This window comes from Peromyscus californicus, unplaced genomic scaffold (genome assembly GCF_007827085.1).
Source record: "Peromyscus californicus insignis strain IS unplaced genomic scaffold, ASM782708v3 Scaffold_20__1_contigs__length_68692818, whole genome shotgun sequence".
Taxonomy (NCBI): Eukaryota; Metazoa; Chordata; class Mammalia; order Rodentia; family Cricetidae; genus Peromyscus; species Peromyscus californicus.
Window position 1 is genome coordinate 56,314,342 of NW_026294503.1, and position 15,727 is coordinate 56,330,068.

The window sequence follows — 15,727 nt, forward strand, 5'->3', positions numbered from 1 at the left end:
CACAGATAAGTGCAGTCCTCACCACTCGTGGAAGAAACTTCTCTTTGCAACAGATTTGGAGCATTACAGAAAACTACAACCAATCAAAATGTAGAGCCGTGAAGCTCAGTCCCAATGGATACATCTACAAAACACTTTGGAACCTCAGGCTTAGGGAACATTGCAGAAGAGGAGGTGGAAAGATTATAAGAGTCAGAGCATCAGGGAGTTTGCTGGAGATTGTATCTCCTAGTAAAGTCAGAAGCTACACCCATAAAGTCTCACCAATATGGCTGCCTCAACATGAGCAGAACAAGGTCAACAGTAGACATGCCAAAGTGGACGAGGGAAGGACCATACACCACAACTCTACACAAAGAAGTACAAGGCAAATAAGGAATGCTGAGATCAAGAGAAATACTTTTCCTCAGGGAAGAGCACAAAAGTTGTTTATCCAGTACTAATGGTCAGCCACGACAACGTGCATACAAGTAGCATTATACAGACTGAGCGGGCTATATATATGTGTGTGTAGAATATATAAATGTAACACACACACATATATATATATATTACATCCTGCCATTTGTGGAGTACTTTGTACTGTGTTACTGGCCTCTCTCTGCTCTTTCGGTGTTCTCTTTATGTAGCTGTGTCAAGGACACTCCAAATAACTTGATGATAAGAGAGTACTTCATATGTTGTACACACCGTGGCCTGTTTAGGGGTTTCAGGATGGAATGTGCGGAGCCTGAAATTCAAATGCAACCTGGTACCCTCTGGGTGTGTCTGCTAGCAATGAGAACAACTGTTCCTGATTCTCAGGAAGTCACTTGAGCTGGATAAACTGTGCTTCCTGGGCCTGTCCCTCCTGTGACCCTTGTGGCACTGTTTCTTCTTCTAGAGAAGTGATAGTCGAGGCTACTGTGTCCCTGGATCATGCCTAATTGAGCAGTTCTTTCACCACAGGTGTGTGAGCTATTTTATAGCCGTTAGGTCTCGCTGTTTCATTAGCTTTACATTCTTGTTACTATTAAGAGACAGTATCTTTTTTTGTATTCAAGCTTCCTATGAATATGATAGACCCATTTATTTATACCTTTCATAGAGTTTGATCACTTCTTTGTGAAAGTTTTGTGTCTATTTTGTTAGATTTATTCGATTCTTTTTCTCAATGCTATTTCACATACAAAGTTGAATTGATCTTTATGAACACATTCTTTAAAAAGATGAACATATTTTTCTTAAAATTCCTGGTCATTCACAGTAAATTTGCATTTTTTCTTTTCTCCAGTGATTCATTAAAACCTTTCAAGTTAATTGGTTTTGCCGTATGTAATTCCCTTCCCCCATTTACCATTTTCTTTTAGTTTATGTTTTTCTTTGATGGCAGAAAATATGTTTTAATGAATCACAAATGTTAACTTCCTGTGTTTTCTGTTCCTGCCTTTGCTGTTTAGGCAAGATTAAATAACGTTTAATATATATTTCCCCTAGTTATTTTTGTTTTGACTTTTAGCCCATCTGGAGTTTGCGTTGGTGTTTGCTATGTTTGGTGATGTCAGTTTTATTTTTTCCTTCCTCAGAAGTTAGGCAAATATTTAGCGTTATTTTATTCTCCACTGAATACTGCCTTAGTCATGGATTTCTGTCTGTAGCCCTCATTTTCATTCTTGTTGACTAGGGAGTTAATGAGTCTTGGAATTTTAGTCAATCAATTAAACACGTTTAGAACTCAAGAATACTTTGCCCTAAGCTGCCGTGGCTTCTGGCAAACATTTCCAGTAGAGAGCTCAGACAGAGGCCCCTGTTTGCTAGCCTGGCCAGTGTGGAAGCCTACAGGTGGGTGAAGGGATTGAGGAACTTAAGGAAACATGTCACTTAGAACTTTCTTTTAAAGGGAAGTAAGTCTCAATTACTGGCAAGTTTTTTGTTTGTTTGTCTTGTTTTAAATGAGAAACGGGGTGGGGGAGTGGGGAGAAAAAGAAAAAAGTTCCAGGTATTCATTCAGTCCTCAGAAGTTGAAACAAGTCAAGAAAGCACATAGAAGAGGGTAATTGCAGGTCCCATAAAGATCATAAGTAAAGAGTTTTGTTTCTATATGGGAAATGACACATATAGAAATGTAACACACCAGAGGAGCATCTCTTCCCTTCCACAACTCCCAGTTTCAAAGTTGTTATTTCATCTCTACCTTCTCCCATTTCAACACCCCCCCCCCCCCAAGCATGGATCACGTGAAAGCAAATTCTAAATATTCTATCCTTGCAAATATAAATATTTAGAACATGTCTGTAAAGATGAAAAAACCTTTGACAACAAAAAGAACTCAATACCCAGGCTGATGTAAACTTGCTCTCTCGTCCTGCTGAAATGAGTGGAGCATGGACAAACCTCCAACCTGGATTTAAGTCATAGCTCTCAGCATCCCCCTCCTCCCACACTCAAACGCACCCCCACTCTCCACCTCTGTGGTTCCAGCAAGCTTTCACTACCTGCCCCAAAGGTGCCTCCTCAGTAAGGAGAGGAATTCTCGTCCATTTTGAAATTATTATCAGGATGTTGAACTGGAAATCATGAAACTAACTTGGTTTAATTCTCCTCCTGTGTAAATGACCTTGAGGAGAGGTCATTTGAAGGCCATAGATCATCTCTGTTCCAGCCTTGTCTACAGCACTGTTCCCGAGTTCTCTTGAAAAACTTGGGCATTTTCTTTTCTTTTTGGAATCCAAAACCTTTCTTCACACAAGTATTTTAGCACTGTGCCTTCCAGGCCCCTCCTCTCTTCCCCCCTCCCCATCTCTCATCTCTCTCTCTCTCTTTCACTCCCCCTCCTCTTTTTTCTACCTCCCGTCTCTCCTCCCTCTCTCCTCCCCCCTCCCCGTTTCTCCCCTTCTAGATAGGCTCATTTAGCCCTGGCTGGCCTTGAACTCGGTATGAGGCAAGGATGGCCTCAAACTTCTATGGTTCCTATCTTCACCTCCCAGGTGCTGGAATTACCAGTTGCCGATACTTCAGATCCCTCGTTTAACTTTAGACTTCTGGACATCAGTCCTAATAACTAGTTCTGGCCAGGAATGACGTTCAAGGGCTGTTTCTTGCATCTCTTATTTCACCGACTATCCTGTGTTCCCTTAGTTCCATCCTTGAGAACAGGGAGCTGAATCAGAACTCCTGGATCCTGCCTTGCAAACCCAAAAGAACTGAGAGGCCTTTTGGCAACCGGAGCTTCAGATAACTAGCAAGCAAACAACTCATGCCTTCCCCCTCCGCCAGCAAAAGCCACAATCATCACCGAAAAGTCTATGTAGCTGACCGATTTTGATTGTTAAAAGCTGCATCCTTTGGGGGAAAAAAAATGACTCCTCTCCCTATAGGGGGAACTCTTAAAGAAACCATTTTCCCCTCCGAAAGGGGCCAACTGGGCGGTGTCCTCTTTTCCCAACGCCCCTTTGCTATTCTTAGACCGCGGGGTGGCAGCTTTCGCTTTTCCCCCCGGCGGAGTTCCCAGCGCTGCTCTGCGGCTGGGAAGGCCGGGCTGAGGCTGGGCCGGGGCAGCCACGGTCGCCGTCTGGGCGCGGCCGGAGGCCGAGGGTTGGGCCTGCAGCGGAGGCGGCGGAGCAGTGCTAGTTACCAGAGCAGAGAGCAGCCACCTCCCAGGCTCGCCCGCCGGCCCGCAGTCCCCACCGCACCATGGCCAGTGGCGGCTCGCAGGGCTGCGAGGAGGAAGAGGAGGAGGAGGCTCTGAAGAAGTTGATAGTCAGGCTGAACAATGTCCAGGAAGGCAAGCAGATCGAGACGTTGCTCCAGCTCCTGGAGGACATGCTTGTTTTTACCTATTCCGACAGAGGTAATGCCTGCAGCCCCTCCCTCCTCTGCAAACTTTATCCCGTACTTGGGGTGCTAATCTTGGGCACCCCACTCCTTGACTTCAGGGAGGAAGGAGCTGGGATCCTGGGAAGGTCGAAAGGATGCTGTGGGTTGTGACTTCGTTTTCTTCCCCCACTTCCCTCTTCTTTTCCAGCCTCCAAGTTATTTGAAGGGAAAAATTTCCACGTGCCTCTGTTGATCGTCCTGGACTCCTACATGAGAGTCGCCTGTGTGCAGCAGGTAAATGGGCCTTTCCTTCTGTTCTGAAGACCTTTATATGATAGGCCTTGTGTCCCGGGTTCTCGAGATTAGCTTCAAGAGGGAAACCTTGTCAATTGTTAGCCACTACGAGCAGAGGAGAAGCAACTTTATTAACTGACAGGCTCTAGACGGTGGTAGCAGCAAAATGAAAACATTCTCTTACTGGCAAGGTGAGTTCATTAACTTTTCAAGCTATTCTAAACATTTTCCTAATATACACAGTGTTTTTAATAGGGCATTGCTGTGATTAATTCCAGCAAATGGGGCAGGGATTAAGTTATCAGGAATAAAACAGTCAAGTAAACAGCAGACTTTCAAGGGTCAGATTGTTTCCATGATTTTAAATTAGCAGAAGATGGAGTTCAAGGCTTTTCCTGCAGCGTACCTTGCAGTGTCTAAAGAAAGCGATGTTTCCGGAATCCCCCTGTGTTTACATTCCTACTTTGTAGCTGTTGTCCCTCAAAACGGATACAAAAAAGTGTACCTTCTAGGATCTGTGTCACAGAAAGTCCAGAAGTAGGCTAAGTAATTAAATGTGATTTTCAAAGCAGCCCCAGATAATTAAAGTGTATCTTTCAGTCAAGACAGAATTATTTCTAAAGGTACTAACTTCCTTTGGAGTTTTGTGATTTGGGGAATTGAAATCCGTTTTGTCATCCCAATACTAAGACTTATAGGGAACTCTGTGGAGGTGAAGTGAGAATATTCCTTCATATTGGTTCTGGTAACTAGACAGAAGTAAGACTTATTTCACTCTCCAGATCCCCCCCCCCCCCCCTCAGGTTCTCACAGTAAAGCCCAGACTGCCTGGAACTGGCCAGCTCCCTGCCACAGCCTCCCACTGCTATGATCACAGGTGCACGCCATCACACCTGGCTTTAGTTTTCTTATATACAAGCACACTTATGTCTGCAATAATGTATTTTTCCAAATGTGAATTACTTTCTATCTGGCTAGTGATTTTCAGGCGATTACCAGACAACATCAAGAGAAAGATGGAGGCAGATAAAGATACTGTTCTTTTTAGCACTCGGAGTCTGAAATTTACCCAAGGAATATGAATCATTTTCAAGGAGCTTTCTGCTCGCCACCTACAGCATCCTTCTTGCTTCATATTCAAAAGTGTCTAATTCTGGTTGCCTACACTACCAAGCACTATAATTGGTAGACTCACCCCTGCTTGGTTAAAAAAAAAAAAAAGCTGGGGAAAACTGGACCTTGTTTTTCAGTCAGCAGGGTCCAGAAGAGAGAAGCTGATTTGAGAACGCAGGGAAGTCTGGAACACATCCATTGTTTGATTCTTTCTCCTTTCTTGTCTTGCTCCTCCTGTCTGTCTGTCTCTTGCTCTTGTGTCTGTCTGTCTCTGGGCCATCCCTGTCTCTCCCTCCTTTCTCTGTGCTGAAAATCAAAATCTGGGACTTGGAATGTGCTAAAGCCCTGGTTACTGACCTACACCCCCAAACACTCTAATTTCCTCCTTCCTGTCACCCCACTTCTCCCTCCCCCTCTCTTCTTCGTCCCCCTTGTCTGTTTCCACCCCTCCCCCTTCTCTTTTCTTCTTTATCCTCTTCTCTTCCTCTTCCTCCATTTCCTTTTTCTCCTTTCCCCCCTTCCACAATTCTCTCTCTTTGGTTTATTTGTTTGTTGTCTTCTTGATGCCAGGAATTAAACACAGGGCTTTGCATACACTAGACAAATGCTCTACCAGTGAGCTAGCCACACACCCAACTAGGACATTCTAATTCCTGATTACAGAAAATGCCCAAGTGTTGGGCACACTTGTCTGCAATGGCTATGATGTTGTTTGGGTGGGGGCAGGGGCAGCAAAGTGGGTTAGAAAGGAACGGCCTTCAGTTTGGTAATAGAGCAGAATAAAATCAGCACATCTGATGTTCTATTTGTATCTATCTGTGAAGGGCTTTATGCATATTACAGTAGTCGATTCTTACTGGAATCTCACTGCCCTTTGAAGAAAGCTGACCAGTGTTTTTCCTTTGTCTTGATTCAGTTGAGAGTGAGTAGTCCCTGGGGGAGCTTGTAAGACAGTGAGGACTCAAATCCCTTCATACCTTCAAAATCTCCACCAGCTGGTGCTGAATTCATAAGATGTGTAAGCGAGCAAGAGTCCAATGGCTCAGCATGGATCCTATGAGCATGGACAATGGCCACATCATCACTGGTCTTATCAAAGGGATGTAGAAAGGGGGTCTCTCTCTACCAAGATTTTGCAAGTCTATGGGAAAGGAATATTTTCTTTTAAATTTCTTCACATAATTGATATTTACATAATTAGTAAGAGTATCCTTTCCTATTTCTTACATTCAGTTAGCTAGAAGTACCAAATGAAGATCTCTCCATGAATGTAAGGAGTTTGGTAAGGAGTTCTCTTCAGAAATGCATGTTAAGGTTTCTTGTTAGAGTCATCCAATGTGATATCGCAGACTCTGGAGTTTTACACTTTTCTTTATCTGTGCTTCTTCACAAATGCAGTTCTTGGAGCGCTGCTGTCAAGCTTGCCCTGTGCATTCCTCGTCCTGTCAATCATTTTCCTCTGCTCCCCAATGTTACTTCTCATTTTCCAAGTAGTTCCAACCTTTGAAGAAGGAGAACCAAATAAATGGAAGTGTGTTAAGTGTTCTACAACCCTTTAACTTTCCTCCCTTGTTCATGAATGGGATGCTTGGGTTTATAGAGCAACTTATAGCAGAGAAAAAGCTGTGTCGACCTTAACTGTGCAGGGTAAGAACTTTCTCTCTCAGAAGGATAAGTTCCTAATTGAAAGATTAATGTATCGCCTGTTACCCTGGCTTTGCTGCTGGAGATGTCGCTTAGTCACGGAAGCGCCACTCATGGATTGCAGGCTCAGCTGCTCGGATGGATCTTTTTGCCAAGCAGTTATTGATGCTGTAGCTTTAGCAACCCGAACAAAGCAGGTTTTCTCAGTGAGTCAGCCAGATACAGGTACGGACAGGAATTTAGCATCCTATAATGCATTTCCTTATTAGAAGCTCATCAGAATGCTACTATTTTTAAATGCCTGGGGGAAAAGGCTTCATAGAGTTTTTAAAATCTCAGAAACAGCTGGTTTCTAAGACAGCTGGATTGTTAATGTCTGTTCTGCTTACATGGAAGAGGGTACCAACTTCAACATGGGTTTAAAAAAATGACTGTTAGAGATTTCTGTCTTTTAAAGGAAGTTGCAATTATTTGAAGGGAAGTAGTGGCAACATGAGGCAATTCACGCTTAATTCAAAAATAGTATAGTAAAGAGACTCTAGCATGAACAATGTTGTAAGGAGATGGGACTGGAGAGATCATACGGACTTTTGTCGTTGTGAGGGGCCTTCTATCTCTCATGCAAACACACAGACGTGTGCCACTCCCCCATAGCAAAGGAACGTCAATTTCTCACCGTGCCATTCAGCTCTTTGTATCGTATATCTTCACTCTTCTGTCCAGCTTTATCCAACTGCAGTCCCCTCTCCTGCACACAGTCCTTGTCGCTGGCTCCCCGCTCATCTTACGGCTCAAGAATTTTGAACTGTGGCTGGAGTCTTAACCACACTTAGTCTTCCTTTGAGTAGTTCTGACTCACAGTCAATCTTACTTCCAGGATTCATATTTTTTAACATGTATCATAAGTCATTCTCAGACACCCTTTCATTAATTGTGCATTTCATTACCCGTGTGCTACCTTGATAGAAATGTTCTGTTTTGTTTCTTGATCATATCGAGTATCATTCTTTAGCACGTAGGAAGAATGGATGATGCTTCAGATTTACAGTGGTAGTGGGAGGGGTGGGCTGATCTCTGAGTTGGAATTGGGAGTTTGTATTTTTTTTCCAGAGGGAAAGAATGATTTAATGATGTTGGAGTCATATCTAATGGACTGTGCAAAGGCATTTGAAAATGGGGGCTGAGGAGATGCCTTAGTGGTTAAGAGCACTTGCTGCTCTTTCAGAGGACCCTAGTCTGATTTCCAGCACACATGTGGTGGTTTCAAACCATATGTGTAATTCCAGTACCACCTGTACTTGTTAGTTTTTGTCAACTTGACACAAACTAGAGTCCTTGGCAAGAGGAGACCTCAACGGAGAAATTACCTCCATCGGACTGGCCTATGAACAAGACATTTTCTTAATTAATGATTGTGGGAGGGCCCAGTGCACTGTGAGCAATGTCTTCTCTGGGGAAGTTGGTTAGGGATTGGTTATGGATTGTATAAGACAGCAAACCAAGCAAGCCAGTCAGCAGCCTTTCTCCACAGTCTCTGATTCAGTCCCTGCCTCCAGATTCTTACCCTGAGTTCTCGCCTCAGCTTCTCTTGATGGTAGATTGGAAGCTGTAAGATGAAATGGGTCCTTTCCTTCCTGAGTTGCTTTTTAGTCCTAGTGTTTCTCAGAGCTCCAGAGACACCTGCTAGAGCATGGGAGAGCTGACACCACCTTCTGGCCTCAAGGAATCAGACACAACAGTGTCATACATGCACACATGCAGACAAAATGTTCAAACACAGAAAATGAACAAATCTTTTAAAAAGGCGTATGTAAGATGCATCAATAAACTCTTACACCGCACGTAACTGTGGAGAGTTTTAGGATACTTGGGGCCTCACAGTTCACAGTTAGATGTTGAGGGGAATGTAAGGGGCACTTAGGTATTCTGCCTCCTATTATAGCTCCTTTTCTTTTTCCAGTAACAGATGTAGGTTCAATCATAGGACAGTACTGCTCATAGGCCTCTATTACCCAAAGCCAGTCATTTCACATTGTCATAAAAATCTCCCAGCTTCCTCCAGTTCTCCATTCCGAGCCTCTTCTTCTTCTATAATCAAAATCTTGAATTCCTGGGAAAGATTATGTTAGATATTTATATGTTAAAAAGTAATAAGGTGAGAGTATAGCCATTCTTGCTTAATAATTTTAGTGTGTCCTTTCAAATTGTTCTTTATTTTGTTTGATTTAGATAATAAGGATATATATTTTGTATTTATTCAGGAATGCCATAATACTTTTGTGTTCCAGTTGCATGTGGTTTGAAAGCAATGTGTGGTCAAAGTACACACCTTATTTTCCATTTCTAAGAAAGCATTTTAGGGTTTTGTTTTGTCTTAAAATGATTATTTAAAAATGAAATAGTTATTTGTTCTGCTAAAAAAAAAACAGAGACTCATGATTGGCTCATTTACTACAAGCCTTTAAAAATGTGGCTATGGGGTTGGGGACATAGGTCAGTTGGTACAGTGTTTGCCTATCATACAGGAAGCTTTGGGTTCAATCATCCTTAGCATCACATAAACTGGGTGTGATGGTACATGGTTGTAATGCTAACGTTTTGGATAGAAAGGAGGATCAGAGGATCAAAGTCATTTGTGGCTGCAAAATGAGTTCAAGACTAGCTCCAGGTATATGAAACACTATCTTGAAAAAAAAAGTAAATGTTTACCTTTCTTGCTTTCAGGTGGGTTGGTCACTTCTGTGCAAATTAATAGAAGTCTGCCCAGGGACATTGCCGAGCTTAATAGGACCCCAGGATATTGGAAATGATTGGGAGGTTCTTGGTATTCATCAGTAAGTATGACAGATGTGTGAAAATAAACAGCATTGGAAAAGTGTGTATGGCACCCTTTTGCCATCCAAAACCATTCTGTTAAATTCCTTCAAAGCAGATATGTTTTTCTTAAATCAATAACATATTTATCAAGATCTTTAAATTTAGATTTGTGAACTAGAAAACTAAAATTGATGGTAAAACATCAAGTGAGATGATTTTACTAACACGGTTCTACGATTATATAAATGGTGAAGTGTGTAGATTTTTGAGAATGACTTAAGACAAAGCAAGATGAGCTCTTTCCTATTAAAGGTGGAACTGATACAATCCAGGAATTCTTTAAAAATCACGGCAACTAAGAAGTCACTTTTGTAAGCATCCATTTCAAAGTCATGCTCCACTGTGTTCATGTGCACACTTGCATGTGTCTGTGCATACTAATCTCAGTGAAAGTAGACTGGCTTTCAAGAGGAAGAGAAAAGAGGAAATGAGTCCCTCTCAGCCCTCTGAAGCACAGTCTAGGTGACTGTTTACCAGCCATTTGGTTGAAGTTCTCAACAGAGTGTCTCTGATAAGACCACATGTATAGCCATAATTAGGTAAGAATTTTTGAAGAAAAGTTTGTATCTAGGAAAACCTTTTTTTAAAAAGTAACTTAGTTTCTGGAGATTTATAAAAATATCCTCTGTCATTAGGTACCCTCATATCTAGGGCCACAGTTAGGAAGATATTTGACTTCCAATGCTACATTGCTTGAGAAAATATGTTTTATTAAAAACTGAATTTTGTAATTCTTATCAGAAAATTTAGATGGGATAGAACAGTGTGTCTGTTCTTTAGGGAGTTAGTATCGGCTTTAGTGTTTACGTGTTTCTCCACTTCTAACATGTCAGTGTTGCTAGTTTTTAGTCTCCACCCTCTCAAGAGTATAGTTTGAGAAAAATAGCCGTTTTCAAACTAAGTTTTGAAATTCCCTGTATCAGTTATGTAATAATCAGTGAAGAGAAGACCTACCTACAGTATACTTGTAGTTATTAGTCCTTCTGATTTTAAAATTTCCCCTTTGTTTGTTTGAGATTTTCCAGTTTTCTTCAGGTTTAGTTAGTCTACAATATCAGAGACTGATGGAAGACTAACCTCCTCATATTTCAGAACAAATCTACCATTTGGGGAGAATTGTGAAACTATTTCTTTGGGAAATATTGTTTATGTATTCACTCACCCATTCTCTTGCTTACCCACTCAAGTCCATCCCTCCATCTCTGTTGGTTGTCTGCACTCCTGCTCTAAGTGAGATCTGGGCCTGTGACCAAGGGAGAAACCCTGTTCTCTACACTAGAACATTTTGGGAAACATTTTGTAAGACCTTTTCCCTCTGTGGCCAAACTTTTCCCCTCCAAAATTGACGAATACCGAAGAGGGAATCCTGTTTGTAGTAGTCATGTGAAGGATAGTGAGAATGTTTTTACTGCTTTAGTTAACGGTGTGAACCTGCAAGAGCAGAGCCTAAAAATGAGGCAGACTAAAGTCTCATGCTATAGCCAACTTTATTGAGAACATATAATCAGAGAGTTCATACCCTGAGGGTCAAGAAGAGTCACATGAGCCGGGCGGTGGTGGCGCACGCCTTTAATCCCAGCACTCGAGAGGCAGAGCCAGGCAGATCTCTGTGAGTTCGAGGCCAGCTTGGGCTACCAAGTGAGTTCCAGGACAGGCACAAAGCTACACAGAGAAACCCTGTCTCAAAAAACCAAAAGAAGAGTCACATGAGTATAGTATACATTCACAAGGACAAGCCACACATAACAAACACATGTTTTTCCATAGAGGCAAATAAACAAATAATAACATCCAATTGAAATGAGTAATTTGAAATAAACTCATTCTTATCTGCTATACCCCAGAAGGGCACAAAAACACGTTCCAAGAACAGTTCCATGTTTTTGGAGAAACTGAGGTCACAAGACTCTTGTCCCTTTTCTCTTGGACTTTTCTCACAAGCAATCAGAATTCCCCTTGCACAACTCCATTCTTGGACTGTATTCTAACTGAATGGATCAGGAAGGGGTAGGGCTAGAACAGGTGGGTAGGTAGAGTTATCAACAGTCCTTCACCTTACTACAAGACCAAAGGACTTGTTTTTTAAATATAAAAGAGGCTGTGGATGGCACCAACTCTGACTTCTTCCAACAGTATAAAACCAACCACCACCAGGCAGGAAATAGTTAAAGGTTACATTTGAAACTGATAATACAGATTAAAAGCGAGTGAATTTGAGAGCAGGTACTATAGATATGAGTTCATTATTACTTTATCAAAGTACTATATATATATAATATAAAGCAATATTACTTTATCAAAGATAGTAGGGAGCAATAATTTTAATATTTAAGTAGATCCTTAAGGTTATATATAAATGAACATCTTTATTCAGTCTTCCTGTATGTTAATATATCAACATGTGTGACATATAATTCATAAATTCTTTCTGATGTAGCCAAGGCATCTCCTCTGGATGTGGATACTCTTTGTGGTGCTTTGTGTGTTAATGACTAAGTAGGGCCATTTAGTGAAATATAAGCAGGACTTAGCTTTTCTGTTGAGACACAGAATAATACATTCTTCCTAAGTCTTTTTACTCTTTCCAGTGATGTGGGTCAATCCACAGGCCTTATGTCTAGTAGGCAAGTACTCTGTCACTGTGCTACATGCAAGAATAAATGTATTGGTTTCTCCCTCTGTTTCCCTCCAACTTTACTGAGATATGGTTGATAATTAGAAAAATGTATAGATTCAATGTATTTAACTTGACACACAGAATCATGTGAAGTATTTGCCACAGTGGAGACGAATCATATTCCTGGTTATTTCATTTACTTATTTGTATTTGTTATGCTGGTGGAGATGGAAACTGGGGCCTTGGGCATACTAGGCAAGTGCTCTGCCACTGAGCTACACTCCAAGCCAGGCTGTCAATTTTATAAGCTTGGTTTAAGTTTGTACCAAGGGGAAATGTATCATATGAGCTTTGCTGAACAGAACAAAATGCAGAAAGTGTATAGGTGAGTGAAAAACAGTACTCAAATATTGTTTTAGATGTTATTGAGTCCCTGAGTCCAAACTTCCATTAACAAAATATTACATTTAGGTTGGCATGGTGGTGCACACCTTTAGTCCTAGTACTAGAGAGGCAGAGGCAGGTGGATCTCTATGAGTTTGTGGCTAGCCTGAACTATATAGAGAGTTTCATGCCTGCTGGGACTACAGAGTAAGAACTTGTGTCAAAATGCTTTTATTGATTTATTGACTTTGTATGTATGTGCGTGTATGTATGTACCTGTGTGTGTGTGTGTGTGTGTGTGTGTGTGTGTGTGTGTGTGTGTGAAGACATGCATGCCATGGCACATATGTGGGAGTCAGAGGACAACTTGTGGACATTTGTTCTTGCTTCCACCATGTGGGCTCCAGGGATTGACCTCAGGCTGTTGGGTGTGACATCAAGTGCTTTCCCACTGGGGAGTCTCCTTGGCTTTGCTGTATGACTTTCATTGTCCTATGATTTTGTTTTTATTCCAGGCTGATTCTTAAGATGTTAACTGTTCACCATGCCAATGTGAACGTGTCAACAGTTGGACTAAAAGCCTTAGATCTCCTGTTAGATTCAGGTGAGTGAGGACTGAATATGCTTACTCCTCACGGTTGTCTGGGTCAGTGTGTAAGCTAATCACCTATGATTTCTAGAGAGTTTTCCTATGTCTGTCTTCTCCATGCTTCCTGTTTCTCTGTCTCTCAGAGGTCACCCAGCACCTTGGTTCTGAATGTTGTTTGTGTGTCCCTCCCATGTTCCTAGTTCTAACCTGGCTTCCAAAATCTGCTCCCATAATTCACATTCCTGGTAGCTTTTCCTGTGTATATCCTCCAAGTCTTTTCTGCAGTTTGTCTTTGATAAAGCAGGTAGCAGTGTTTCTTAAGTGTTTGCTAGATGTAACATGCTTTACAAGCTTTCAAAACCTATGTCACCCCAGATAGGCATTTTCCTTATCTTTCTGGGTGAGAAACACTGATGAGCAGAGAGGTGGCCTCAGCCACCAAGTGAGTGTGACACAATCAGCATGTGACTCCACACACCAGACTCTCTCCCTCAGGTGACTTCTGCCAAGGGACGAACAGACCCAAGATGAGATTTTGAGATGGTGTAATAGTTGTGATCGTTGCCCTGATAGATGGCCGTGATTGTCAAAGACATAATCCTGAATGATTGGGAGTTTTGTTCCATGAATGGGAGGTCATTCTGAGGGCAAGAGAATTTCATGTGGTGTGCACAGCTTCGGAGGCCTTAGAAGGTAACAGGGAGACTGCATAGGGAGCGTGAGACATTAGAGTCCTAATTAATCATGCTGATGAAGACCCTCAGGAGAGAGAAGAAGGTGTAAGAAAGGACCAGGGCAAAGAGGACAGCAGACAGGAGAGTCCTAAAGAGCCTTTAATTCAATTATTTAACCCGTATCCTTAGGAACTTAAATTTTTCCTTGCCTCATTTTCATTTGTCACAATCGAGCACTCACTCCAGTGGTCCTTCCGCAGTGGTGGAAATAGTCCATGCGTTGCCCAGGGTCAGAGCAAGCAGCTCTACACAACGGTTGAACATTCGACGTGGGAAAAACTGGACTTCAGTTTTATTTAATTTTTATCATTCAATTTGAATTTAGATAAACCTATGTGGCTGGGGCCGCCTAGGCAGATGGGATAAGGCATTGAGAGAAACGATTGAAGGGTGGTGAGAAAACTAAGAGAAATACCATGAAACTTGCCACAGTGGAGATAGCAGCTAAAGTCCCATGTGGGGATTACAAATGTGAGTGTCCGGTCTAAAACCGCTTGAGTGCAATCTGACTTTTGATTAAGGGTCTCCCTTCAGAGTGCAGACTGGCCTTGGACTCTCTCTGTGGCCCAGGTTTGTTTGGAACTCACAATCTTCCCGTCTCAGCACTCCAGAGCCCAAATGCTGGGGTAACCGCTGTAAACCATTCCACGTGGCTGACCTTTTAATTTTTAATTCAGCTCGGCCTCCAATTAGCTATTGCGCACTTGGCAAAGTCACTTGGATTACTTAACCTCTTTGTGCCTCAGTTTTTTGATTCTTGAATTGGGGTTTGGACCTATCTAGTGAGGTTGATTAAATGTGTCATAATGAAGAGAATCAAATAGTGACTGACACATTTGTATGAGAGAAACAATCACTATGAGGCTCAGAGTTTAGCTTAGTAGTAGAGCCCCAACTTAGCATGTATGCTCTGAGTTTAGCCTCCAATGTCACATGCACACGCACAAACCTAGTAAAAAACTGTGTTTGTTGCTACCACCCCTATTCCATGACAGTTAGTTTTGTTGACAGAATGGATGTTATTTGTGCTCCACCTTACATTAGGGCAGGAAAGTACTGTTCAAAGAGGCACTGGGGGAAGGATTTAAGAGAACAATGGGTATAGCATATCCAGACTTGAGTTAGGCATGGGCTCAGGACACTGATATAGTAGGATATGTAAAGGACCTGGTTTGATGGACTTATGAGTGAGAGAAGGGCTTAGAAGATTCCAACAAAGGACTTCGAGGGTCACATTTAGGTTTTAGAAATAAAATGCAGGGAGTGAACTATCAATAGTTAGGTAGAAGTTGAGAAGAAGCAGAGCAATTAAGCAACTATTTCTGCATTCTCAGTGAGATGGGAAGAGGTCCTGGGTAGGCTAGGAAAACTGAGCTAATTTTTTCAGAGAGAGCTTTTGAGTATTTAAGAGCTAACACTTGAATGGCTTGGCTCTTGATGAAATGAGTTGGCTCATGGAAAATGGAAGAGAGAGGGAATTTGGAAGGATAATGCCTGGGAAATTTCTCTTGGGTAGTTGTTAGATGATGGTCTCATTGATGAAGACCAGGAGCAAGGGCACCCACAGAATATTTAGATGGTAATGGTCAAGGGGAAGATAGGGATGTATTTCAAGATCATAGGATAGGAGGCCTAGGCTTTGTGTGTGTGGTGTGATGTGCCAAAAATTATAAAAGTATA

General features: G+C 42.0%; 1 protein-coding gene across 2 annotated transcripts in view; it reads left to right on the forward strand.

The window, feature by feature from the left end:
* Positions 1–3,205: 3,205 nt before the first annotated feature.
* The window catches only part of Lrrk2 (leucine rich repeat kinase 2), a 142,322-nt gene continuing 129,800 nt past the window's right edge, over positions 3,206–15,727 (forward strand). The window contains exons 1-4 of one of the 2 annotated variants that reach the window (XM_052748694.1): positions 3,206–3,829; positions 4,004–4,089; positions 9,571–9,680; positions 13,240–13,328. In XM_052748694.1, coding sequence (XP_052604654.1) covers positions 3,673–3,829; positions 4,004–4,089; positions 9,571–9,680; positions 13,240–13,328 — 442 coding nt within the window. In that variant the 5' untranslated portion in view covers positions 3,206–3,672. Of the gene's footprint in view, positions 3,830–4,003; positions 4,090–4,133; positions 4,281–9,570; positions 9,681–13,239; positions 13,329–15,727 lie in introns of those variants that run through there. The other variant, XM_052748695.1, reaches the window with a different exon arrangement.